The sequence below is a fragment of the Sinocyclocheilus grahami genome, unplaced genomic scaffold (assembly GCF_001515645.1).
Source record: "Sinocyclocheilus grahami isolate Dianchi unplaced genomic scaffold, SAMN03320097.WGS_v1.1 scaffold173.1, whole genome shotgun sequence".
Classification (NCBI taxonomy): Eukaryota; Metazoa; Chordata; class Actinopteri; order Cypriniformes; family Cyprinidae; genus Sinocyclocheilus; species Sinocyclocheilus grahami.
Window position 1 is genome coordinate 994,896 of NW_015505352.1, and position 26,937 is coordinate 1,021,832.

The window sequence follows — 26,937 nt, forward strand, 5'->3', positions numbered from 1 at the left end:
GTTACGCAAAATAAATACAATGCAACGTGACATACGATACCATCTACTGGATATACAAGAAGAAAAATCAAGGAGCTACCATGTAAAATATTTCATATTTGGATATATAGTAAACAAATCGAAGGAAGTACTTAAAGCATTATGGAACTACTGAATATAGAACCGATACGCAAACAACATTGAGTCATTTTGATGCCGTTATGACGACTACACCGTGTTTACGTCCTGCTCCTCTTCCTCAACCAACAGGAATGCATTCTCTCACAACGAGAACAAATAAAAAGAACAGAAAACGAGCAGCAGGATGCAAGTCTCTGGAGTTTTGTAGGATACGCCTTCCGCCGATTGATCGTGTGACTTTCTCGAACCTGAGAGCAGGAAGCTTTGAGCATTTCTGTCTGGTTTTGCCAGAATGTTTAAGTATAGAAAACAAAATATAACACTACAATGAATCAACCCGTATTAAAACTGGAGTAAAATGTTTTTTATTTTCTGTTAGTGCTCACCCTAATTTTGAGAGGATGAAAATTTACCTGAGCGAGTGAGGGGAAGAGAAGGACTGCGATTGTGCATGCGAGATAAAGTGGATTTTACTCCAGTGTGGAGTTACAGTACGTCACACATGATGTGAATGTTCAAATTTAGACAATATACATGTGCTAAGGAAGGGTTGGGGGGAGGGGGTACATCAGGAATAGGTTGACATAAGTTTCACAATGTTTCAGTGCAATATTAAAAGCCCATGCGCATGTAACTGTGGTATGTGACAGGATTAAGAACACTCTGTACTCTGGCATTTCCTCAATATTTCAAAGTGTTCTCATCACAGTGTCCCTTCCCTGTATATTTACTGCCTATTACACTTTATTAAAGGCATAGTTCACCCCAAAATAAAAATTCTGTTATCCGTTTCCCACCCTCATGCCATTCCAAACCTGTATGACTTTTACCTGTGGAACACACAAGAGCATATTTTGAAAAAAAAAATGTTTTGTGTCCAGTCGAAATTGTTTGGACTGCAGCATTCTACCATAATGTCATATTTTGTGTTTCATTAAAGAAAGTCATACTGGTTTGAAACAAAATGAATGTTTGTGGCTCCTTGTGAAGGGTGTCAATGATTGTCTTCTGAACAACTGTCAGATCAGCATTCTTCCCCATGATTGTGTAGCCTAGTGAACACAACTGAGAGACCATTTTGAAGGCTCAGGAAACCTTTGCAGGTGTTTTGAGTTGATTAGCTGATTGGCATGTCACCATATTCTAATTTGTTGAGATAGTGAATTGGTGGGTTTTTGTTAAATGTGAGCCAAAATCATCACAATTAAAAGAACCAAAGACTTAAACTACTTCAGTCTGTGTGCATTGAATTTATTTAATACACGACTTTCACAATTTGATTTGAATTACTGAAATAAATGAACTTTTCCACGACATTCTAATTTATTGAGATGCACCTGTATGTCCTGTAGACATAGCTTATCAAGCTTGCAGTAATGTCAATAGGGTTTTGATAAAAGAGTTTCAAACTATTAACAAAAAGGTAGCTCCATACGAACGGCTTAATTTTAATATATTATAATAAATAGAAAATAGAATAAATAATAAAAATGGCAAAGACAATCATGATCTCAATTCAAACAGGAACATATACTAAAATAACCAGATAACTTTTTGGATTACTCATATAAGCTGCAGATAACCTAAATTTTATGAAATTATTGAATAAAGAACTTTTTTTTTTCTAAAAAGATTAAGATAGACCTAAATATTTGGGATATAGATTTTGGTTGTAACCTGTTAATGTATTGTAATAATAATTAATTGTTAATAATACTGTGTATATGTATATGTATGTTTAAAATGTAGTATGCACCATATTTAGTACATTCTATTAATGTGGTTTGTGGTAAAAGGTCATTTAGTGTGAATATATATATATATATATTTATTTATTTATGAATTAATCGTATGGCATACACGTTTAATGCCACTAGGAGGAGACGGAAGAACATATTGAAAATACAATTTGTGTTGTATGGAAACAAGCTTGTTTCTTATTCATCTTCATGGTGCTTTTAAGTGCACAAAATGGTTCGTTGAAAGTCTGTGTTTATTTATAAAATTATTATAATAATACGAAGATGTCATAATTAAGAAATAATCATAATTTATTCATATATTCAAATCTTCTACAACTTGTTTCAGTCGATAATGTACCATGAGGAAAAGTGTCAACATACTGGAATAACCAGAATCATCATCAAAAATATACATTATGGATACATTAATAATAATAATAATAATAATAATGTGTTTACTAAATGGTAATGTTAACAATAACAACAACAACAACAACAATAATTAATATTTTTTACAATAATAGCATTCAAATGTGTAGTAGTCACTGATCTATATGTCATTATATAGATCAGTGGTAGTAGTACTAGTGGTAATAATAATAATAATAATAATAATAAGCACGTATAGTGTCTCTCCTGATACTATTTAATAAACATACATGTTGTCTCTATTCTAATAGTGTCGCACTGCACAGCCTCTGATAAATAATTAATTGTGTACCAATGAGCATATTTTCATTCAGGCGCCATGCTGGACATCTGTGCGGCGTTGAAGGACCTCAAAGCCTCGGCCCAATCACTTTTCCTCGGGATCGTTTGCTATTCAACACTCCAGTATTGCGGCTACTGGCGGTCCAGTAACGTTAGCCGTGTTCGCGTCGTGAGCTCAGAAGGCAGCTGTCAAAGTGCGGATTATTTTTGGATTAAGTGTAAACAGGAGAGCAGCGCGCGTCCCGGTGTCTCATCCACTCATCACCCGAGCGGCGTGACGCGGGCTTTTCTGAAATGGAGGCCAGGAGGGGAGAGAGCCCCCGCGGCAGGCCACAGGATACTCGACCATAAGGGTTAAAGCTAGCACAGTTAGCCGAGACTGCCTGCACTCGGTCGGATACATTTCCACTGTTTTTATACTCGCCTCGCCTCGGATCTCTTTTACTTCGCTTTGCGTCACTTTGTTATTTAGTGGAAACACACTTTTTGTTCGGGGGATTAACCATTTTGTTTCTGGAAAACTTTGACAAAGTTGTTTATTTTCCGTTACTGCATAGTTAATGCACTGAACAACAGACCTAACCACCCTCCGAGTGTCTTTAAACGCAGTATTTGACTTCCTCGTTGCACACATTTCAGTTTCTCGTGCCGTTTACGCGACTCCGACAGCCACTCTGTCGTTGTTATTGTTTCGCCGCAACCTGAGGACTGACCACAAAGCGTCCCGATGGAGGAAAATGACAACATGGACTATTTTTACCAGCAGGTTTTGCAGAAGGACGTGACCCGGCGGCTGCAGGTCGGCCCGGATCTCGTAGACTATCTGAGCGACCCGCAGAGGTCCTGGGATGTGGATCAGGACAAATCCCGCCTGGATAAAACCATGGATGAGCTGACGGGATGGGTCAACTCCAGCAATTACAAGGTACATAGCGTGTGACCTGCTTTGGGGTTTATATTTAAATTAAGTGTCATAAAAGCTGTGTTATAAGCCGTTTGGCACATATGTTATGAAGGATGCCTGCATTGTTCTGGGGTGACAGTCTTGAGCCAAACCCAGCCGTTTATTCTCATAAAGTCTATTATTGCATGCAAATCACTAATTGCATCAGGTTAATGCTATTTTGTGCATTCATTTCTGTGCCATTCTTTCAAACTGATTGAAAAAAAAATGCTAATATAACTGTATTTATGAGAAGCTTCTGTGTATGTGTTTAGGTAAAAAGTGTTCAAATAGTACATTAATATCAATGTACATATATTACATATTCATTTGTGTCTAGGAGAGAGTGGATTTGCTGGTGGGGGGTGTTGTGAGGATGGGGGAGGGTCGCTTGGGGTATTGTTCTGTTACACTGAGGCTGTAATGGCACATGTCACTGCAGTTTCTATGAGTAATCCATTTACATATGCTTTTTGTTGTGTTATGTTGATTAAGAAAAAGTATTTGTGTTTGGAGATACATGTGAGTCATGTTTAAATGGCCAGTGGATGCAAGCAGAAGCTTTTATGCTGGCTCATGCTGCTGCTAATGTTCAAGGCTGAGGCGAAAATGGTCACTTCTGCAAACAGTGACACTGAAACGGGAAGCCTGGAACCAAACATGATTGAGTATTGATGTTTTAAAAGCAGCTTTAGACATTCATCTGTGTTTTATCTTCAGCTGGTAGTTCAGTTGTGGTCTTCAGGGACTGATGTTAATGGATGGCTATGACATCAGACTCATTGAGGTTGGATTTTAGAAATGATTGAGGGTGATTCATAAATTGGAGACACAGCTGCAGACTTCTACAAATGTATGTGGTTTGATAAATGCAGGGTGTCAAATTCTTTGGCTCACTGGTTGAAGATCTGGTAGACCGTTTTCATCTCTCCACTAAAATATTTTTGTAAATTTAGTTTTTTTTAATTATTTAATATACACAGTCGTTTAAAGTCTTGGAGTCAGTCATTTTAAAAAAAAGAAATTAATACTTTTTTCAGCAAGTACACATTAAATTGATCAAAAGTGACAGCAAAGACATTTATAATGTTACAAAATATTTATTTTTAAAATAAATGGTATTCTTTTTAACTTTTTTTTCTTTAAATCAAAGAATCCTGGAAAGATACATTTTAAAATATTTAAAAATAGAAAACGTTATATTTCACAATATTACAGTTTTTCCACTGTATTTTTAATCATATAATTGCCTTGGTAAGAGAGATATTTAAAAACATTTAAAACAAATTTTACACTTTTACAATGAATGCATAATTATAATTAAACTTTTTAATGAAAATATTATATTTAAATGCATACTTATTAATAGCAATATTATATTTGTGTATATTTATATGCAACACTACATTTTCTTAATATTGGTTATTAATATTTATATTTTAAAATATATTAAAATAAAAAATTGTTTATGGTATTTTTGGTATTTTTAATCATATAAATGCTGTCGTGGTGACTGCTTTCAAAAAATGTTTAAAATCTTACCCCAAACTATTAAACGGTAATATATATTAGAGCTATCACAATTTTCTATACATTTATGATGATCTTTTATTCTGAACTACAGTGGTGTGAAAAAGTGTTGGCCCCCTTCCTGATTTCTTATTTTTTTGCATGTTTGTGACATTTTAATGTTTCAGATCATCAAACTAATTTAAATATTAGTCACAGATAACTTAATAATAAAAACCTTCATTTAAAAACTGCATGTTGTGTTCACTTGTGTTATCTTTTACTAATATTTAAATTTGTTTGATGATCTGAAACATTAAAGTGTGACAAACATGCAAAAAAATAAGAAATCAGGAAGGGGGCCAACACTTTTTCACACCACTGTATAATATATCTGTTATAGAGGTGCCATTTTTGGTAAGAACAGGTCGAGAAAAATGTTTATGTAGAGTTAAATGCTGACAAAGCTCAATGAGAAATGATCTAAGAATGGACATGATTTACACGCACATTTTCTCCATAAGTCACACAAGGGAAGAAACCAGAAATGCTTGCTGATTGTATCAACTTAAAGAAATTAGGTTAATCCCTAAAGTGTGGCTGAACTCATTGCAAAGTGTGTATTTGAACGCTGTCCAATTAAAACGCATTTAAACAATTTCCAAAATGAAACACCCAGGTGTTTTGCCTTTCAGGTGCACTCTCTCTGTTGTCCTTACTCAGGACTCTCTCTGGCTGCTTTGCCTAAAATAGGTCATAACTGGAACTTCTGGGATGTAGTGAATATTTGATTGTTTCTCTGGAATGTGAACTTCCATCCTGCACTGCCAAGAAACACACTGCAGCGATCCCACCGCAATCCTCAAATATAGTCCGTCTCACAATGTCTTATTTTCATTCACCCACTCTCACACAATAACAATAGTCCTTAAAGACATAGCGCACATCAACACAAAGCTCTGTAACTGATACTGTATCAGATACCGAATAAGCAAAATCATGTGTTTGAAAATGCTGTCCTACAGTTTGCCTGCGAGAGAGGAAGAGTGAGGTTTGACGTTTTCAGCTGATTTGTCTTTTGCTTGTTTGGTGTCAGATTGCATTGCTGGGGATCGATATCGTCAGCGCATTTGTGGATCGAATGACTGATCGCTTCAGAGGTTATATCGGCACAGGTAAGCGATGTGCGCACACTTGTTGCTTGTTCCACTGAAGTCAGAGCTTCAAAAAGGTAGCATTAGATAATGATCTTCTCCATTGCATAGCCTAATCAGCAGAAAGGGGAATGCCTGGATGATTTGCCATGTATATGACACAATCCACAGACTCAGTGCTTGTCTCTCAGCTGTTTGAGCCCCGCCTCCTCCTGTTACCATGGGAACGGGTTGTTATGATTATAGCAGATGACCCCCCTCACTCATCATACCTCATTCATCTGAAAACATGGAACAAACGGAGTATAGAGAATGGAATGAGATGACTTAACACAAAGAGTCTGTTTGAGTCTGCCTAGTGTACAACAATGTAGAACGTGACCATAACAAAAAAAAGTAGAAATTAACATTTCTGGTCGACCAAACAGATAGTTTTGTCCCCAATTAGTTGAGACTGTGTTAAAGCTTTGGGATGTTTAAAAACATATTGGGGGGGGGAGTTGTTTATGTTTGGTTTACAAATGGTTGTATGTGCATATTGGATTCTGGGATCAAATAATCAATAATAATTATTATTTTCTTAATTTTTTTACAGTAAAATATTAAATCATAATATATTACAATTTATTACTATTGTAATGTAAATATTGCAATAGAAATTGTTCATATTATTTATTCCATTTATTATTAGCAGTAGTGTTATAGTCATATTGATATAATTACAAAATATGGGACCGTACAAGCAAGTACAGCAAACCTGGAGCTTTTCTTTGAAAAACATTGCGTTTTAAATTGTGCAGCCCTACATTTTTAGATGGCCTTTTAAACCTCTTTTTCGCTTTTTTCCCCACTCAGTGGTGCCTGCATTAGTTGACCGTTTGGGTGATGCAAAGGATCAGGTTCGAGAACAGGCACAAGCACTCATTTTGAAGCTGATGGAGCAGACGGCAACACCCATGGTGAGCTAACTGTACAGCGGGTGGGCAGATCATCACACCCATTTATACAGACAACAAAACCATAAAGCCACCGTCTAGATTTTGTGTGTGTGTGTGAGAGCTGCTGGGTGAATAGAATAAAATTGAATCCTTTTTGCCAGTTACTATTGCCAGTGATTCATCATTTCCTTCATAGCTCATCATCTCATTCTCTCTCTGCTTTTGCAGTAATGGATATGTAACGAACCAGTTACACTGTTTCTTTTTCTCTGTCTCTGTGTAGTATGTTTGGGAGAGGCTGTGTCCTGGCTTCAAACACAAAAACTTCCGCAGTAGAGAGGGACTCTGCTTGTGCTTGGTTGCCACACTAAATGCGTAAGTCCTTCATTCAATCCCATACATTCTCACTTTGTAAACAAACCCACATTTTTCCTGGAAATCTTGTCCAACAGGGGGCACTTGTTTTCCATATCACAGTATTTTGATGCAATCAAATCCCCTGGGTTTATCACCGATAGCATCTCAGACATTGCAACCTGTTTTGACATCTAAATTCACTGATATTTAGATGCAATCTACAGACATTCGCTCATACAGGTTTCTTGTCTGTCACACATCGTAAAAAACTCGGCCCACTGAGGTAATCCTCTTACCTGCCTGTATCGATACCAGGATGGTCAGATTAACAGATTAACATTCTCATTGAAGCACTCGCATACAAACAAAACTAGTTTCTCAGTAACATTATGCCTCACTGTTGACACAAAAGAGCTGTCACATTATCTAAAAAGCCTTATGCTACATTGTTATTGTAATAATAATATGTTGTGTGCAATATAGTTTGCTTTAATTACAAAACAAATTTGAAATTGCAGTTCTTTGGGTTTTGTATTACATTATGGGGTAGTTCAGCCTAAAATGAAAAATTCTGTCATTGTTTACTCAACCTTATGTCGGTCCAATTTACTTGTTGGACTTATTTTGAAAAATATCTCAGTGTTTGTTTTTTTTTTTTTTGTCCATTCACTGAAAGTCAGTGGGGTTCAATGCTCATTGACAACAGCTGAAGCATGTATTTTTTAAAATGCAAAATAAGCTTATGATTCCAACTGTGTGTATATACATGCATGGTAATTTGAACTTGCTGTGAACTGTTTGTTTTTCTGTCTCTCTCTCAGTTACGGCGCTCAGCCCTTGAGTTTGAGTAAATTTGTTCCACATCTCTGTTCGCTAACAGGAGACCAAAACCCCCAGGTATTAATCTGAGTCTGTGTATGTTTGTAATGCTTGGAATGTGTGTGAAAAAGTAAAGCGAGTTGGGTGCACACTCTGTTTCTGTCCTTTGTGTATGTGTGTGAGGGAGGGAGGGAGGCAGTCCGCGCTAATGTTAGGTTTCTAGACATGTACAGCTGAGTTCAAGCTCCCGCTGGGCGAATGTTCCACTCACAGAGAAGAGCATTAGATTTAGAGACTGAGATGGGAGAAATGAGAAGAAGAGAGATCTTTTAGAAAAAAATTGGCTGATCAGTCCCAATCGTTCCTCTCTTGTTAGAAAAAGATTAATGCAAGGATGCATTAAATTGATCAAAAGTGACCGTAAAGACATCTTTAATGTTACAAAAGTTTTCTATTTCAAATAAATGCTGTTAGTTTGAACTTTCAACAATGCTAACATGGAATATTTCTTAAACACCAAATCAGCATATTAGAATGATTTCTGAACGATCACGTGACACTGAAGTAATGGCTGTTGAAAGATTCTGCTTTGCCATCACATGAATAAATGCTAAAATATACACTGTAAAATGATTTTTCAAAGTTACAAATTAAACAAAGATTGAGTGTTTTATAAGAAAGTACTATTTCAGTCTTAAAAATTTCAAGTTTGATTTAACATGTTACTTGTAATTTCTTTAAATCACTCACTTTTCACTTTTCTAGTAGTTTCTGGTAAATAATTCCAAAGTAAATCCTACACCAATTTGCCAGTTTATTAAAATAGAAAACCGCTATTTAAATTGTAATATCATTTCTGAATATAACTGTTTTTACTGTGTTGTTGATCAAATAAATCTGCCTTGGTGTGCATTTCACAATATTACCCCAAACTTATGAATAATAGCATATTATGTAACAATCAGCATTCGCATAGACAGCAATTTAATTGGATGCTGTCACTCATGATACTGCATGTCACCAACTCTCATTGAAAATGAGTGAATTTTCTGTGTGACAGGGACTGTAATAAGATCAATCTATAGTTGTGTTTCTTGGTTAAGAGTGTGTTTTGTGTTCCACAGGTACGAGAAGCAGCTATAACAACCCTAGTGGAGGTGTATCGGCATGTGGGAGAGAGAGTGAGGGCAGACCTCAACAAAAGAGATCTACCATCTGCACGGTTAGTATGATTTACTGTTCAACCCACAAGCTTTTTACAAATCTTAGTTTTATCAATTTAATGACACTGTGCTAAGCCAGCAAGCATCATTCCGTCTCAAACCCACTCACGTGTTATGCCCACACCACAGTTGTGTTGACAGTTTCAGGAATGGTATAATTACTCCATGAGTCAGTTTTAATGACTTCGATCTACCAGATTGTTTGTGCACATCGTAGGCGTATTGTGGGTGATTTATTATGAAGAATTGTACAAATGGCAGCACATTCACATAGATTGGACACACCTATATTTAAAGGAGTCTTTTGCATGTGGTAATTGTGTTTAAGTTAAGAGTGCTGCTCATTTGTGGTTCTTGCTAAAAACCAGTGATTTTAGGTATGACCATTAAAGGAATAGTTCATCCAAAAATGAAAATTTAAAAAAACTTGCTCTCCCTAAGGCCATCCAAGATGTAGATAAGTTTGTTTCTTTATCAGAACAGATTTGGAGAAATTTAGCATTACATCACTTGCTCACCAGTGGAGCCTCCTCAGTGAATGGGTGCCGTCAGAAACATCACCACGATAATCCACAATTAATCCACATAACTCCAGTACATCAGTTAACATCTTGTGAAGTGAAAAGCTGCACGTTTTTATGAAACAAATGCATCATTAAGACTTTTAGCTGTAATAATAATGATAATGCTTCTTCCAGTGAAAACATCCATCCACTGTTGTCCTCTCACATCAAAATCCACTGGGATGTTTGTTTACATCAGATTTGTTTTGTTTTGGACTGTTTTTGGACACTTGTGAATGGTGCTTTATCTGTTCAGATTACTTTCCTGTATCAGGAGATACGACTTTTTTTCACTGAAGAAAGCAATATTATGGATAGAAGACTTTGTATTTTAGCCGGATGCAACAATTTGAAGTTAGGCCTTAATAGTGAATTTGTTTATTTTAATAGTGAATTTGTTTATTTTAATAGTGAATTTGTTTATTATTACACTTTTTGCTTCACAAGAGCTTAATTGATGTACTGGAGTCATTTGGAATACTGTGATGATTTGATCAGTTGTTTGAACTCTCATTCTGACGGCACCCATTCATTGCAGAGGATCCATTGGTGAGCAAGTGATGGAGTGCTGAATTTCTAAAAATCTTTTCTGATGAAGAAACTCATCAACATCTTGGATGGCCTGAAGGTTTTCAGCAAATTAAAATTTTTGGGTGAACTAGGCTATTCATTTAAATATGACAGCATAACATATGCATGTATTAGCGTATAGCCTATTTATTTTTTGAGTGTATTTTATCAGATTTGAAATACATATATATATTTTTTACATCTACACTAGACTACATTAATACACTAGAGTGGACATTTCTGTGTTTGCAAAAAATCTTGCATGTTTTTATTCATAAAAGCTTTTTGTAAATCAGAACCTATGAACATGAATTATCTTTCCACACAGAAGTCATTGAATGGATTACTTGACCATTTTCTCTTGAGTTGAGATCAGCCTTTTGATTGAATAAAAGAGCACAGAAACGGCATTAGATTATTACAGAACTCGATTTATTAGTCAGTCTTTGCAGTTCTATTGAAAATGTCAGTATGTGCACTCTATTACAGTCTGAACATTCTAAGCAGGTTATTTGTAATCTTTGTACTGTATACATTCCAAGAAATTAACTCATGGGTTTCCTTTTATAGAATGATGACAGTCTATTTACATTGTTTAAAAAAGGATTCCTTATAATCTGATAAAATCTTGCAGGCTGACATCAGTGTGCACTGTTGATCTGTGGTAAATTGAGTTTTTGAAGACTGTGTCTAATGTCTAATACTCCTGCATTCCACTCTGTCTGATGTAAGACCCTTAAGGCGCTTGGACAGACTCCATTGGCTGCATCTTGACATCAACATTTCATGATCAGTTTTCTAATGCCAGTTGATGATGCTGAATCAAGTTTTTTTGTTGTTGTACATAATGGATTCATTTCAGGAGGAATCTATGTTGTTGTTTCTTTTTCCTCTTATGATTTCATGGTCCTAGATTTTGGCACATTTGCACTATATTAATTCTCCCAGGAATCAGATTTAAAGTTCAGAATGATTCATGTTTAGTAGTCCAGATGTTTTAACACAAACTGAACTATATGGGGTCTGCAATGACCCACATATTCCACCTGGTTTCCATAGCTATGGTATGATGTGTCAGATTGTCTGGTGTGTGACATGGTTGGTTGTGACTCTGACACATTATCTCGGACAATACTGCTGGTCAAGAACACAAAAGTTCATGTGTCTGCCCGTGCGAAAGATATGTGAAAGTCTATTTGATTTGTAATTTGTGCATTTTCGTTGCTTTTTCTAAGGGTGCATCATATTTTGGCTGAAAAAAAAAGCTGATATATATTTTCATGTTGTTAACAAATACCAATACATTTCTGAAAATAATGTTAATGTAAATTAATTATACATATATGTATGTGCACACATTTTTATATATTTTTTTGTTTAAATTAAAAAGTTTATATATGCACAAATATATTTTACTTATATTTAACAATTTAAAAAATAATGTAGAAAAATATAAATCAATACAACTGCAACTTTAAAAAGTCATTTTATATACAAAAAAAATCTATCGAGGCATATTAAATACTTCTGTATAGTTGATTTATATCTGATTTGAATTTGTTAATAATTTATACATTTTGCAGCATCGACACTTACTGAATTAATTTGAATCCACATTGAACTGACTCAAGCTGAATAACAACACTACTGTCTCTAGTATAGCTGCTTTACAGCAGAATTTGCCTCATATTTAATAACTTTGCATCATTAATTCTGTTATTTTCCTGTTTAATACTGTGAAGCTACTTTGAAACAATCTGTATTGTATAAAGTGCTATATAAATAAAGGTGTCTTGAATATTAGGGCTAAGTGATATATTATTATCTTTATTTTTAATAATAAAAAAGCTTAGTTAAATTAGTATAGAATTTTATTCATCTTATTTATTTTATTAAATTTGTATTTGATCTTATTTAGCATTTATCACCCAGGAAATGAAAAATAATTTTTACTGCTCTTTGTATAAGCCAGAATTGTATTATCAGTAGATCCCTATTAAATATCCAGTTTTGAACAATATGCAATATTGCTTTAAAAAAGAAAAACTAAATCGGTCCAATAACAAATGTTGTATAACAAATATACATGATTTAGTAGAGAGCATTTGAGTTCACACTTTCTTTCTGCATGTATAATTTTATGAGGGTCCGATGTTGTTTGTCTCTTACACTTTGCCTTTGGAATCCTGTTGCATCACATCACATTGATTGATATGATCTGATCCCCACACTCGAGGGTGGGCACAAAAGCCCGAAAATCACTCTAAGCTACTGTACATACAAACACTGTAATTCAGTGTCTGCGCTGCCCTCATCTGACAAAGAGATAACGGCTACAAGAAAGGACATGCATATTGTTGACATGGATATGGTTTGAAAGGACAGGGCCGCGAGCTTGGGGCCATGTCAGTCAAAACAGGAAGGAAAGAGAGCGAGAGGGCAATCCGAACCGACTGAACCAAGGCAAGACACGGGGGTCAGCAGTGAGGAGAGGGGGAATGCGATCAGTGCTTAAGTGTGTGTTTGCGCACACCCGTGTCTGGAAGGGGGAGGGGTGGGAGCCCCGTCTCTGAGCGCCACAGCTTTAACCCCTCCCTCTGGTGTGTGTTCCAGACAGGAGGTTATGTAAAGGGGAATAGAATCCTTGCGCTGTCTATCTCTCTCACACACACACACACACATACACACACCGGTGGGCAGTTCTTAGTTTTCCGTGGCGCAGACACACGGCAGTCGAGTGTTTTCAGCGCTGCTCGGCCACATATGAAGGGCAGTATGTCTGAGCAGGTGGGTGGGACCTCGCATGCCGTCCCTCTGTACCCTTTTCTCTTTCTTCCTGTCGTCGCATTTTCTGTCTTCTCGTTCTTGGTTGTTCATTCACTTTCTTTGTTTCATTGCATTTTAGCCTCTCGTGTCATAGAATAGAAAGAGCAGAGATCCTAAATCGGTTGCGTTAATAGGAATTGATGATTTGTGTGTGTGTGCATGTTTCTGCGTGTGTAAGAACATGCCAGATTCGTCTGGACTGCAAGCGCTGCGTTAAGCACACACATGCAACATCTCGCATGTGGCCTTGAATGTGCATTTACATGCATATTGCATGTGAGAAAGTGAACGTGTGCATGTTATTACGGTCTGCTGGTCCAGCACATTTATCAAATATCATTTAGTCTCATGCAGGGTGCAAGCATCATTTGTAGCTGGACTTTAGCATTTGATCTGCTATACATTGGGCCGGTGAGGGACAGTAATTAGGCTGCGGCGTCTTGTTAATTGTTCGTTGCACTGAAAATAGTCCTGGCAGGCACTTATATGATAGTAATTAAGCGATGACTTTTAAGTGCACACTGCAAATGTGCTGTTTTAAATTTTGGTATTTTTTTGTAATGCATTCATTTGTTGCAATGTTTATCACTGTGCTTGTGGTTCTTCTGTGTGGTATTATTTTAGCCTTCGCATATTAATTGCCTTTAATGCATATCTTTATGGCGAAAAAAATTAAGCTTGAAGGAAAAAAGTAAATTAAAGGCCTTTAAAGCTACTTAGCAGAAGATTTTCTGTGAGTGGCATTTGTTGGGCTCTGACAGCAGTGCATGAATGTGTAGGCAGACCTGTCTGTATCTGTTTCTGTTTTCATCAGAAGCAGCATTATTGTGATGGACAGATTAAGGCCTTTGCTGCAGTTGCCACAGTTTTATTCTGTTTGAAGTGTGCAAGATGTGTTTTACTTCAGAAGGCCTTTTTGTTGCACAGTGAAAGAGAATGAAACACGTTTATTGCATTGTCTTTACACTGTACCATCCCATGAGGGTGGGTGATATTACAAAAAAAGAAAAGAAATCCTCGTATTTTTGAGCCTTTTGTTGATATTCAGTATGAACACTACCATTCAAAAGTCTGTGGTTGGAAAGATTGTTTTTAAATGTTTTTTTGAATCTCTTATGCTCATTCAATTAAAAAAGGGACAGAAATATTATAATTTAAAATGTTTTCTGTTTTAATATATTTTAAAATGTAATTTATTCTTGATGATCCTTCAGAAATATTCCAATATGCTGATTTGGTGCTCAAGAAACATCACTTACTATTATCAATGTTGAAAACAGTTGTGCTGCTTAATATTTGTGGAAATAGAATTCTTTGATGAATAGAAAGTTCAAAAGAACAGAATGTATTTCAAAAATAAATCTTTGTAACATTATAAATGTATTTACTGTCACTTTTAAGATGTAATGCATCTTTGCTGAATAAAGTATTAATTTCTTTTCAAAATCCTACTGACCTGAAGGTTTTGAACGGTATTGAATCTTCCTACACGGAGAAACCAACATTTCAATTAAGTAATAAATAAAAAGTAATATTTACCTACGTATTTTTTTACTAAAACATTTAATTCATGAAAAATGTTGTTCACTCATGTCATCTTTTTGAGTGATGCCACGATTGAATCTTTAAATCTCAATTTTAAATTGATTAATTTAAATTGACTGACAAGTTGGGCTGACTAAAACATCTTTAACATTTGCGTACTTGTAAGAAAAGTAAAGGGCAAATTAAAAAATCTTAATATTCACTGTTACTTAATTGTATATCACCAGCTAAATTATTGTGTATATTTGATATTGCCCACATTTACACCTCATAATACCTTTGTTTGTTTTTTTTCATAATACCTTAATTTTTCTTGCTTAAGATGGCAAGTTATGACTAAAATATTCACATTAAAGTTATGTGCTGTTTATTGAGATTGTATGTATTGTTTTAATAGTAATCTCAAACCATTACTGTTCTGTGTTTCAGGTTACAGACCATTTTAAGCCGTTTTGATGAAGTTCTGAATTCGGGGAACATGGCTCTAAGCCTAAGTCAAGGTAAGTTAACTTTACCATGTTTGTTAACTCGCTAAATCCTGTTTGCAACACTTGTCTCCATTGGCTTCAGTTACAATGCTAATATTAGTCTTTGTCAGTGTCTTTGACCACAGTACTGAACATAAGCCTTTGACATCTGAGCCCCAGCTTTAAGCACAATGCTACTTTCATCTAAATGCTAATCCTCATGTTTTTCTTTACCAAAAGAAATACATCAACATCAACATAAAGTGACTGGCTACATCTAAATGCTGGATTTCTCTGTGTCCCTTCGGTCTCCAGTGAGTTAGATTTAACGTGAGTGTTGGAATCTAAATAAGGGAGATGGTGTCAGACTTTCATGGCCTTGGAAATCTCCATGATGTGTTTGGCATATGTCATGTGATGGAAGAGCTGGATCTCCAGGCGGATCGCACTGTGCTGCTCTTTTCATGCCGCTCACATTTGGTTGTGGTGTAGAGTTGTTCTTGTATAGTTATGTGTTTTACATTGACTTAACAAGCTTATACCATGGTTGCAGCTGTTGACTTTATGGGGGTAAACATGTGTTTATACTGGTGTTTATGGGTTCAGCATTATCTTTGACTTGAGTGGAGGGACATGGAGGATTTCAGATTAGTGAACAATCAAATTGCTCAGTATTTGTACCATATTGTAGAGTTTTTTTGGGAGGAGGGGTATATAATTTTGCATGCTAATTTCCCCAATTTTTATATTTAGGTTGTTTGCTATAGTTTTTTTAATATAAATTTTAATCGGAATTATTTAACAGTGAAAAATCATTCAAAATAATTTATTAAGTTAAAGGAAAATCTTAAAAGTATCTATTTTTCATACTGTTCATTATAATATGATGCCTACATTTGCTGGTAACCTTTACAAGATGAATAATAGTTTTTAAGTGTTAATCTTTAATTTATTTAATGTAATATTAATAGAAAAATATTAATAATATTTTTTGACATATAAAAAAATATATTTATTGATTGTTTATCAGTTAAACAGTATTAAATTAATTTTATAATTGAAGTAATTTAATAATTAACAATACAAGTAATTTATAATAATTTAATATCATAATATCGATTTTTACATACAGTTGCTCCAACCTTGAATATTGAGTACATGCTTAGTTAACAGTATAATTAAGTATATGCCGTGTTTAATTCTTTAACCAACTTTTCCAGTCACCTCTTCTTTTGTCTCTGCTTGTTAGGTCTTACCTGAATTATTTATTATAGTGCTTCATGTTTTGAAACATTTACTTGTATTGCTTGACCTTTGACATATGTGAGTTTGGGGTGTTATTTATTACTGTGGAGGACCTAATGACCCTTGAGTTTGTAAGTATCTCTTGATGTAGTAACTAGCTAGCTACTACTTCTTTGTTAATAGAACTCCAAACCAGATTTAAGACTTTTCCTCTGCTGCTATAGGCTATTAAATGGATAAAAATAGATTCCTTTTGGTCTTAGGGACCATGCACATTTCAATAATGTCTCCTCAAAAGTATTGGTGAACTTCCAAAAGATTGTTTCACTTGGCTATGTGCCTTGAGATGCATCTGGCCAGAATTCAGTATAAGAACAGGAAGGGGGTCGATTGCCATGCAGCCAACTTCCTCACTAGTCATTTTTAAATTTGGCAGAAGACAAAGTAGATGACATTCAAAGAGTTTTTTTTCCTACCCTTTGGCTTTGCCAATGGAGCCGCTGTGAGGTGAGGGTTATAGAGAGGGAGCTGAGAGCTGTGCCTGTCACGGCATTACTCTGACACAGCGTGACAGAGAGAGAGAGAGAAGGACGAGAGAAGGAGAGAGTGAAAGAGCTGCCTCTTCTCAGAAGCGTTAAAGCCATGTCTGTGGGTGATGATGGAGATGGTGAGTGCGTTTATATATTAAATAGCATAGAAATTACTGTAAGCTGTTGTGGTGTTTGTGTATATGATGTGTAGAGATGTGTTTACAAATATTTTGGAAAAAAATTAAGACGACAACAGAGTTATTGTCCGGAAAATACTCTCTTCTAGTGATGATCTGCATCTCTTTCAATTCATAATGTGCATTTCTGTTAAAATGAGTATACCTACTTGTCCTTAAAGTCCAAACAATGGAGTTTAATCAGAATATATTGCATTATACAGTGGGGATAATATTTATTTGATCCCCTGTTGATTTTGTAAGTTTGCCCACTTACAAAGAAATGAAGGGTCTGTCATTTTTATGGTAGGTTTATTTTAATGTATAGAGACAGAATACCAACCAAAAAATCCAGAAAAAACGCATTATATAAAGGTTAGAAATTGATTTGCATTTCTGTGAGTGAAATAAGTATTTGATCCCCAAGTAAAAGATGACTTAGTACTTGGTGCAGAATCCCTTGTTGGCAAGCACAGAGGTAAGATGTTTCTTGTAGTTGGTCACCAGGTTTGCACACATCTCAGGAGGGATTTTGATCCACTCCTCTTTACAGATCCTCTCTAAATCCTTAAGGTTTCTTGGCTGTCGTTTGGCAACTCAAAGTTTCAGCTCCCTCCACAGATTTTCTATAAGATTGAGGTCTGAAGACTGGCTAGGCCACTCCATGACCTTAATGTGCTTCTTCTTGAGCCACTCCTTTGTTGCCTTGGCGGTATATTTCGGGTCATTGTCATGCTGGAAGACCCATCCATGACCCATATTCAGTGTTCTGGCTGAGGGAAGGAGGTTCTCGTCCAAGATTTTACAGTACATGGCCCCGTCCATTTGCCCCTCAATGCGGTGAATTCATCCTTTTAACCTTAGTAGAAAAACAGCCCTAAAGCATAATGTTTCCACCTCTGTGCTTGACTGTAGGGATGGTGCTCTTGGGGTCATAGTCAGCATTTCTCTCCCTCCAAACACGGCGAGTTGAGTTAATGCCAAAGAGCTCAATTTTAGTCTCATTTGACCACAGTACTTTCTCCCAAGCCTTCTCTGAATCATTTAGATGTTCTTTGGCAAACTTTAAACAGGCCTGTACATGTGCCTTCTTAAGCAGGGGGACCTTACGGACGCTGCGGGATTTCAGTCCATTGCGGCGTAGTGTGTTACCAATGTTTTTCTTGGTGATTGTGGTCCCAACTGCCTTAAGATCATTAACAAGCTCCTCCCATGTTGTTTGGGGCTGATCCCTCACCTTTCTCATGATCATCCTTACCCCATGAGGTGAGATCTTGCACAGAGCTCCAGACCGAGGCCGATTGATGGTTGTTTTGTATTTCTTCCATTTCCGAATAATCGCACCAACAGTTGTGACCTTCTCACAAAGCTTCTTGCTTTATATACAATCTTGTCTCTGACATCCTTTGACAGCCGTTTGGTCTTGGCCATGGTGGTGGGAGAGGTTGGAATGGAAGATACAGATTGTGTGGACTGGTGTCTTATACACCTAACGAGCTGACATTAGGAGTAAAGGCTGATTTATACTTCTGCGTCGGACCTACGCCGTAGGCTATGCGTCAGTTTTCATTTATACTTCTGCGTCGTTGTCCGCGTCAACGTGCAGTACACATGCAAACCGCTAGTCTGCAGTGTCCACGGGCATGTTGCTGGTGTAACCCGCAGTACCACGGCAAAAGCTGAAGAATAAGCGACTCGTCGGAGAAGCATTATAGCTGTGACGGCGGCAAATAAATATCAAATCATTAAATCATTATTTAAAACTACAAAAAGGAGACAACAACGGAACAGGAGATGATGGCATTCTTTCAATCTGCACAAGGACTTGTACCACGGCAGATCAACATGGTTTGCTGAGGACAACTACTGAATCAGAATCAGAATGAGCTTTATTGCCAGGTATGTTTACACATACAAGGAATTTGTTTTTGTGACAGAAGCTTCCACAGTGTAACAGAATGACAATGACCGAACAAAAAACACAGATAATAAACAATAAAAAATAGAACAAGTAAATAAGGAATAAAAATGCATGAATCGACAATTGTATGTGCAGGTATATTACAATAGACAGTTTTGTATGTACAGTTACTGTATATTATGTGCAAATTTGAGGTGTAGACTGAGTATGAGTGTTAGATAAATAAGTGTATGAGTGAATAAATAGTGTGTGTTCCACAGTTATTGTTAAGTGTTCATGAGATGGATTGCCTGAGGGAAGAGACTGTTCCCGTGTCTGGTCATTCTGGTGCTCAGTGCTCTGTAGCGTCGACCAGATGGCAACAGTTCAAAGAGGGAGTGTGCTGGATGTGAGGGGTCCAGAGTGATTCTGCCAGCCCTTTTGCTCACTCTGGATAAGTACAGTTCTTGGAGAGAAGGGAGGGTTGTACCAATGATTCGCTCAGCAGTCCGGACTACTCTCTGTAGTCTTCTGAGGTCAGATTTTACTGATGTATAATGCTATGTAGTATCATAAATGATAAGACACTTGTTCTTTGCTTTGTTTTATTTAATAAAAGAGGTGTAACATTAAAATATATTAAAGTGCACATAAACACACACAAAACTCAAGTACATATGGGGGGAGGGGTTCTTGCAGACCAATCACAGCGCTTGCGGTCTGCGTAGAATTGACGCGCTGTTAGATTTTTGGAGAGGTGCACATCAGGCTACGGCGTATGGGTGTGCGTCTATGCGTAAGCTACGGCGTATGTCCGACGCAGAAGTATAAATCAGCCTTAACTTCTTAAAGCGGCAGAACTAAACTGTGTTCCACATGGACACATAACCAATCTGTGGAGCCAGAATTCTTGCTTATTTCACTCACTGAAATGCAAATCAATTTCTAGATTTTTTTGGTTGGTATTCTGTCTCTATCCATTAAAATTAAATTTCTTTGTAAGTGGGCAAACAGGGGATCAAATAAATATTTTCCCCACTTAATATCTCTTTGTGATATACTAGTTATATTAGTTTCTGCGTCAGTGTGTTTTGTCCCTTGGGAGTTGAAAGTGTGACCCGGTTTCTAGGGCATTTCGTTGCCGCGGCTGCCCATTATTAGACTCTTCAGTTCTTGTCCTGGAAATTTAAGTACTCAATGAGATGCTGTCTGTCCGTTGACTATAAATGAAGCATTTTGAGTACTTCTGTCACGATTTTGCGTGCTTATTGCACAGGCTGCTCTTTAGCTGTTTGTGTTTCTGGGTAAATGGCTTTGCTTCCTTTTCTCTGTAATCCTGATAACCAGATTAAATAGCCAGTTAGGTTACAGATTGACCAGTGAGGATTTAGACATCAACGCTCAATCACCCACCCACCAATAAGCAATATAGCGTTAATGGCAGTTAGACTGACAGTTTGTGTTTCCAGGTCAGTTTTGAGTGAGAAATGCATCACATTAGGGGTTGGTGATATAGCCTCAAAATTATATCACGATATTTAAAAATTTGCGATTACGATATTTATGACGATATAGAAAAAAAAAACATGGGAAAATGTTTTATTGGTGATTGCAGATGGCTGGCTGCAGCATTTATTAGTGCAAACAAAATGAAGGGCAATATCCAATCCTTTGTGGCGCGTTAAGGCCAAAAGTACTTCGGCCGTCCGCATTGCGTCATTTTCGTCATCAGGAGGGCTCGCGGAGAGCCACGCACCCCGTCCGTACAACAGCGCATGTGCAAGGTGAATGTTGAGATAAGAGTAGATGGTACTGCGCATATGTGTCGAGCTCGTCCAAAGTATACGCGGTTGAGTATACTTTGAAAGTAGTGCGGACGCGGCTGTGCGCGAAACGGAACGGAACGCGGAAAGTTAAGTATACCCGGGCCTTTACGGCTCCGACGCGGCCACTCTAGTCAATGCTTGTGTTTGCACCAGCGGAGCCGCGGCACGTTTCAGAAGCGGCTCTCCGCACAGCTTCGCTAAAGATATGCACCTCGCCTATTTTTGAAGGTAAGAGTGTGCGCTCGAATATGCTCTAGAACCGCTCTCGCAATACTTTGATGTCATACACCGATCAGTCTGCGCAGCGCTGCTTCAAGTCGAACACACCTATTGGGTTTGTGGTGTTGTTGTTGTGCGTGCTAGGGAATGTATATCCGCCATACGTCATCGCGTCACTATATCATTGATATCGCTAAATGGCACTTTTTTTTATCATGTAAAAAATTATACCCGTATTATCGTGGACGGTATGATATGGCACACCCCTACATCACATACTAGTGTGCAGTCAAAAGTTAAAAATTTTATTTTTTAAATGTCCTCTGCTGTTACATATTCTTCACAACTGGCAAAATGTGGGTGGGTGATGTGTCATTACATTGATAACTTTGTCACGATACAATATTTAAAAATGTTATTAAGAATTTATATATTGCAATCTTTTCCTTCCTTGAATGGTGCATTGTAAAATTGAATGTTAAATTTTTTGGTTTATATAGCATTCAATTTTTCACATCAGTGATTTCCCACAGACTTGATTGCATGATGGGCAGTCTTTTCCCCCAAATACTCATAAGTATCGAAACTGTTTTAGAGGTTAAAATATTGGTTTTAAAAAAAAAAGCTTATTCTTAAAAAAAATATTTCCCCCATTCCTACTAATAATAATGTAAATTATATTATTACTAAAAATATATAAATATGATAAATATAAACGTTTATTTTCTGGTTTCAGCTGGCAATTTTGGGCAGACCAAAATGTAAATCTTTGTAAATTAATTTAGCCTTTAATACTAATAATTTTTGGTGGACCAAAATTCAAACCAATGTGATTCAGCCATATTATTATAATTTATTATTTTAAAAAAAATTATATATATGTATGTGTGTGTGTGTGTGTGTGTGTATTTATTTATTTATATATATAGAAGAGTTTTCATTATTTTTTTTTTCAGCTAACCATTGTTGGCAGACTAAAATTCAAACCAATGTGGTTCAGTCTTTTTTTTGTCTCAAATCCATTGATGCGGGCTGCTCTTGTTGTCATGGCAGCAGCCTTTGAGAGCGGCCAGCTCTCTCTCTCTCTGTCTCTCTGTCTTGCTCCATCCTTGCCTTTTCTCCCTTTTTCCCCTTTTTCCCTTTAGCTTGTCCCCACTTTTTCTCGCTCTCGCTTCCTGTTGCTGTTTTGTTCATTTTGGCCTGCCTAATTCTCGCTTGATCTTTCTCTCCAGGGTCGTCATTGGCCCGTCCTTGGTGGATTGTTGTTCACGCCCTCCCGTCTGAACAAAGGGCGGGTTATGCTACAATGCTGATAATGCTAAACACAGAGCCCTTTCAGCTCCGCTAGTGGGGTCAGCATCCATAATGTGTCAGTGCAGTCAGCCCTTGGCTTAGTAACGGGGTCACAGTGTGATTGCCCACACACACACTTTCTGAGCTGTAGGAGTGTGGCCTTTGTTCTCATCTGTATTTACACATTTTATTCAACCATGTGTGTGTTTGACCATGAATTTGCTTTTAAATTACAATGATCATGCAGCACCATGATGCTACTTAGCTTAGCTTGAGCTCCAGACAAATCAAGCCTCATTGAGATGCGAGAAGCATCCTCAAATCTCAAAGCTCACTGGCTGGTCAAAGATGATGTCATCACTCTCCTGATTGGCTCTTCGGGTACTGGGATGGAGGGGGGGGCGGTGAGGAGCAAAGTGCGAGGGAGGGAGTGATGGAGGAGGAGATGAGGGGGGATGGAGTGAGAGAGTAACTGAGAGGGAAGATGCCGACCAGCTTTTGGGTGGTGGTTTCTGCAAACCTTGTTACGTGCCTTGCTGATCCGTCTCGGGATATTTCGCCACCGTGAGACCCGCTGTCATGTGAGCGGCAGCTTGGGCGTTGCCTCGGATACGAGAGAGAGCCACGCCCGCCTTCAGGCATGAGGCGCCTCATCTGCAAACGCATCTGTGACTGTGAGTGTCTTCTCGAGGTGTTTGAAATATTGCTGGCATTTCAAATGACCGTTGACATCTGAACCAGTGCAGAAATAGGGTGTCGCCCAGGTGCCGTGGAGGTTTGGGGTGTTTTTAAAAGCCGGTGGATGAAACGAGAGACTGTGTGTGTTCTTCTAGCCTTGCTCTTTACTGGATGCGCCCAATCTGTTCTTGTGTGTGGGTGGCTTTGTGGAGTCTTTGAGTTGTGCAGGCATTGCTCTTTGTGTGTGAATGTGTTTTGAGTGATTAATGTTGCCTATACTTCCTGTTTTTGCTGTTCAGGCCTCTATTAGGTCCTGGTTCTGGGCTGTTCATTGATTAGGCCTACTTAAGATGATATTGTGGTTGGGAGGAAATCAGACCTGTACTTGCCTTGGGTTTCAGTGGTAATGGATTTGTTTATTGATATATTCTGATTATTATTGAACAAGATACATTTGAATGAGACAGTTGGTACAAAAATAAATTGTTTTTACGTATCATCATTGTGCATTACGTCTATTTTGGAACAGAAATTGAGGCACTTGATCTCAGCTGGTCTATTGATATTTTGCCTTTATGTTCAGACTTTGATATCCTATTGATTCATGTTCTCATTGCTTTTCTCAGATCGTAGTTTTGACGATGATGACTCTGTGGATGGAAGCAGGCCGTCATCAGCTCAGGCTGCGTTTAAAGTGCCCAAAGTACCCAAGAAACCTGGAGACTCTGCCAGCAGTTCCAGACGACCCAGTGCCACTGGAGCTGCAAAGACAGGTGAGACGAGTGTGACATTACATTTACATATCCTAGGGTGCAGAACAGTTTAGCCTTGATGCTGTTAAGCAGCTTTGTTGTGCACGTTATCTAGATAAAATAAACATGCTGTGCATTTTAAAGTCCAAATTGACTGATGACAGACTCCATTATTCTGTGCTGTCAGGAAGATGTTATAAGATTATCAGTTTGGTGTTATGTCTAAAAATATTTTTGTTTAGAAATGTTATATAATGCTAACTTTATATGTGTGGAAATGAAATGGATGGAAATGAATTAGAAAAAAATGTTTTATATTAAATAACCATTTGGTGAAGCCTATTTTTAGACAGTCCAGTGGGGGGGAAAACACTTCACACACGAAAGGTACTTAGTACTTTGAAAGGTATCTCGTTTGATTTTCTCTTTTAATTTGGAACTTGATGGACACAAACTGGAGTATTACGCTTAACAAATTATTCAGTCTGGCATCAGTGCACAAACAGCTTCACATTACGTAACAATGAGAACAAAGTAGTAATATTATAAAATGGATTGTTCCAGTTTTAAATTCTAGTTGATGAACCGCATTCAGTGCTGTTGTAAAATATTAGGAATACAGACACCTCATCGGTTGTGACATGCTTGGTAGCCATACATTTATATAGTTTTGCATTATGGTTAATAACTTAATAGCCATTTTTTCAATGTCTTGACTTGCTTGGGACACATTCTGCTGTATATGTTTTCATTACGCTGCATTACTGTTTGTGTTTTTGCATTACGTCTATATACTTAGTACTTTGAAAGGTATCTCGTTTGATTTTCTCTTTTAATTTGGAACTTGATGGACACAAACTGGAGTATTACGCTTAACAAATTATTCAGTCTGGCATCAGTGCACAAACAGCTTCACATTACGTAACAATGAGAACAAAGTAGTAATATTATAAAATGGATTGTTCCAGTTTTAAATTCTAGTTGATGAACCGCATTCAGTGCTGTTGTAAAATATTAGGAATACAGACACCTCATCGGTTGTGACATGCTTGGTAGCCATACATTTATATAGTTTTGCATTATGGTTAATAACTTAATAGCCATTTTTTTCAATGTCTTGACTTGCTTGGGACACATTCTGCTGTATATGTTTTCATTACGCTGCATTACTGTTTGTGTTTTTGCATTACGTCTATATACGAAATATCTACTACAGTATAGAGAAATATCTCTACTGGTTGTAAAGTCATAAAAAATCTCTTATTGTATGAGATGTATACTCTCTAACCACCCATTCCTAAAGGCTTAAAGGAAAAGCTGCCACTGAGATCAAAACCTCTTATGGGCATTTAATGATTGACCAGTAAAAAAGGTGTCTTAAAGAAAGAAAGTGGGCAAAGTGTTTTGTTTGCTTGTTATTTCAATGCAATTCATGTTATTTGTGTGGCTGTATGCATTGATGTTTTTACAGAACACAAAGTTTGCACAAATCCCTTTTTTGTTAAAAATACTTGGTTTGTATCAGCAGTTCAAGATGAATTGACTTTTTACTGAGGCTCATTACCAAGCTTTCAATTAAAAAAGGTCCACCCAAAATGCTTTGATATGGGGTTTCCTGAAGGCTGACTGACAGCTCACTGATGCTGATATGTTTATCAGACTCTTCGAGTCTCCCCCCATACATTTATATAGTTTTGCATTATGGTTAATAACTTAATAGCCATTTTTTTCAATGTCTTGACTTGCTTGGGACACATTCTGCTGTATATGTTTTCATTACGCTGCATTACTGTTTGTGTTTTTGCATTACGTCTATATACGAAATATCTCTACTGGTTGTAAAGTCATAAAAAATCTCTTATTGTATGAGATGTATACTCTCTAACCACCCATTCCTAAAGGCTTAAAGGAAAAGCTGCCACTGAGATCAAAACCTCTTATGGGCATTTAATGATTGACCAGTAAAAAAGGTGTCTTAAAGAAAGAAAGTGGGCAAAGTGTTTTGTTTGCTTGTTATTTCAATGCAATTCGGTTTTTTTGTGTGGCTGTATGCATTGATGTTTTTACAGAACACAAAGTTTGCACAAATCCCTTTTTTGTTAAAAATACTTGGTTTGTATCAGCAGTTCAAGATGAATTGACTTTTTACTGAGGCTCATTACCAAGCTTTCAATTAAAAAAGGTCCACCCAAAATGCTTTGATATGGGGTTTCCTGAAGGCTGACTGACAGCTCACTGATGCTGATATGTTTATCAGACTCTTCGAGTCTCCCCCCTGTGTGGCAGATCTTACAGGCCAAAACCCCTCTGGGTTTCATGATTGATCATTCAATTGCAACCGGACAGGAAGACAGACAGGAAGTCCATTAGGACTGAGAGCTGTTAATGTGTAGGATAAGTTTCTTCCCTCATTTAAAACATTAACAGCCTCTGTAATAGGTTGCAAAGCACTATTTTACTGCATTTGGTATACAGATAAAAAAAAAAAAAACACACACACACACACACACACACACACACATATATATATATTAGTGCTGGGCAGCGATTAAATTTTTTTAAATCGTGATTAATTGCATTATGCACAAAATTCAATAATGAATTCAAAAGTAGTGTATTGTCTAGTAGCCAGTAATAATCAACATCCCACCCCTTCTGTGACCCATGGTTTGTCTGTATGTGTATTCAGAGCCAGTGAGCAACGGACTTTCATAATAATAAAAATTATTATGTCGGCGTTAATCAATTAATGCGTTAATGCAATAATAACACCTTAACTTGCCCAGCCCTAATTATATATGTATGTGTATATATATATATATATATATATA

The 26,937-nt window shown here is 37.0% G+C and overlaps 1 protein-coding gene across 1 annotated transcript in view; it reads left to right on the forward strand.

Annotated features, from left to right (window-relative positions):
• The first annotated feature begins 2,631 nt into the window (after positions 1-2,631).
• The window catches only part of LOC107593578 (CLIP-associating protein 2-like), a 62,224-nt gene continuing 37,918 nt past the window's right edge, over positions 2,632-26,937 (forward strand). Inside the window, exons 1-8 of the mRNA XM_016283355.1 lie at positions 2,632-3,498; positions 6,122-6,200; positions 7,035-7,138; positions 7,401-7,492; positions 8,296-8,371; positions 9,418-9,515; positions 15,450-15,520; positions 23,981-24,127. Of these exons, the coding sequence (XP_016138841.1) occupies positions 3,301-3,498; positions 6,122-6,200; positions 7,035-7,138; positions 7,401-7,492; positions 8,296-8,371; positions 9,418-9,515; positions 15,450-15,520; positions 23,981-24,127 (865 nt within the window). The 5' untranslated portion in view covers positions 2,632-3,300. The remainder of the gene's footprint in view (positions 3,499-6,121; positions 6,201-7,034; positions 7,139-7,400; positions 7,493-8,295; positions 8,372-9,417; positions 9,516-15,449; positions 15,521-23,980; positions 24,128-26,937) is intronic.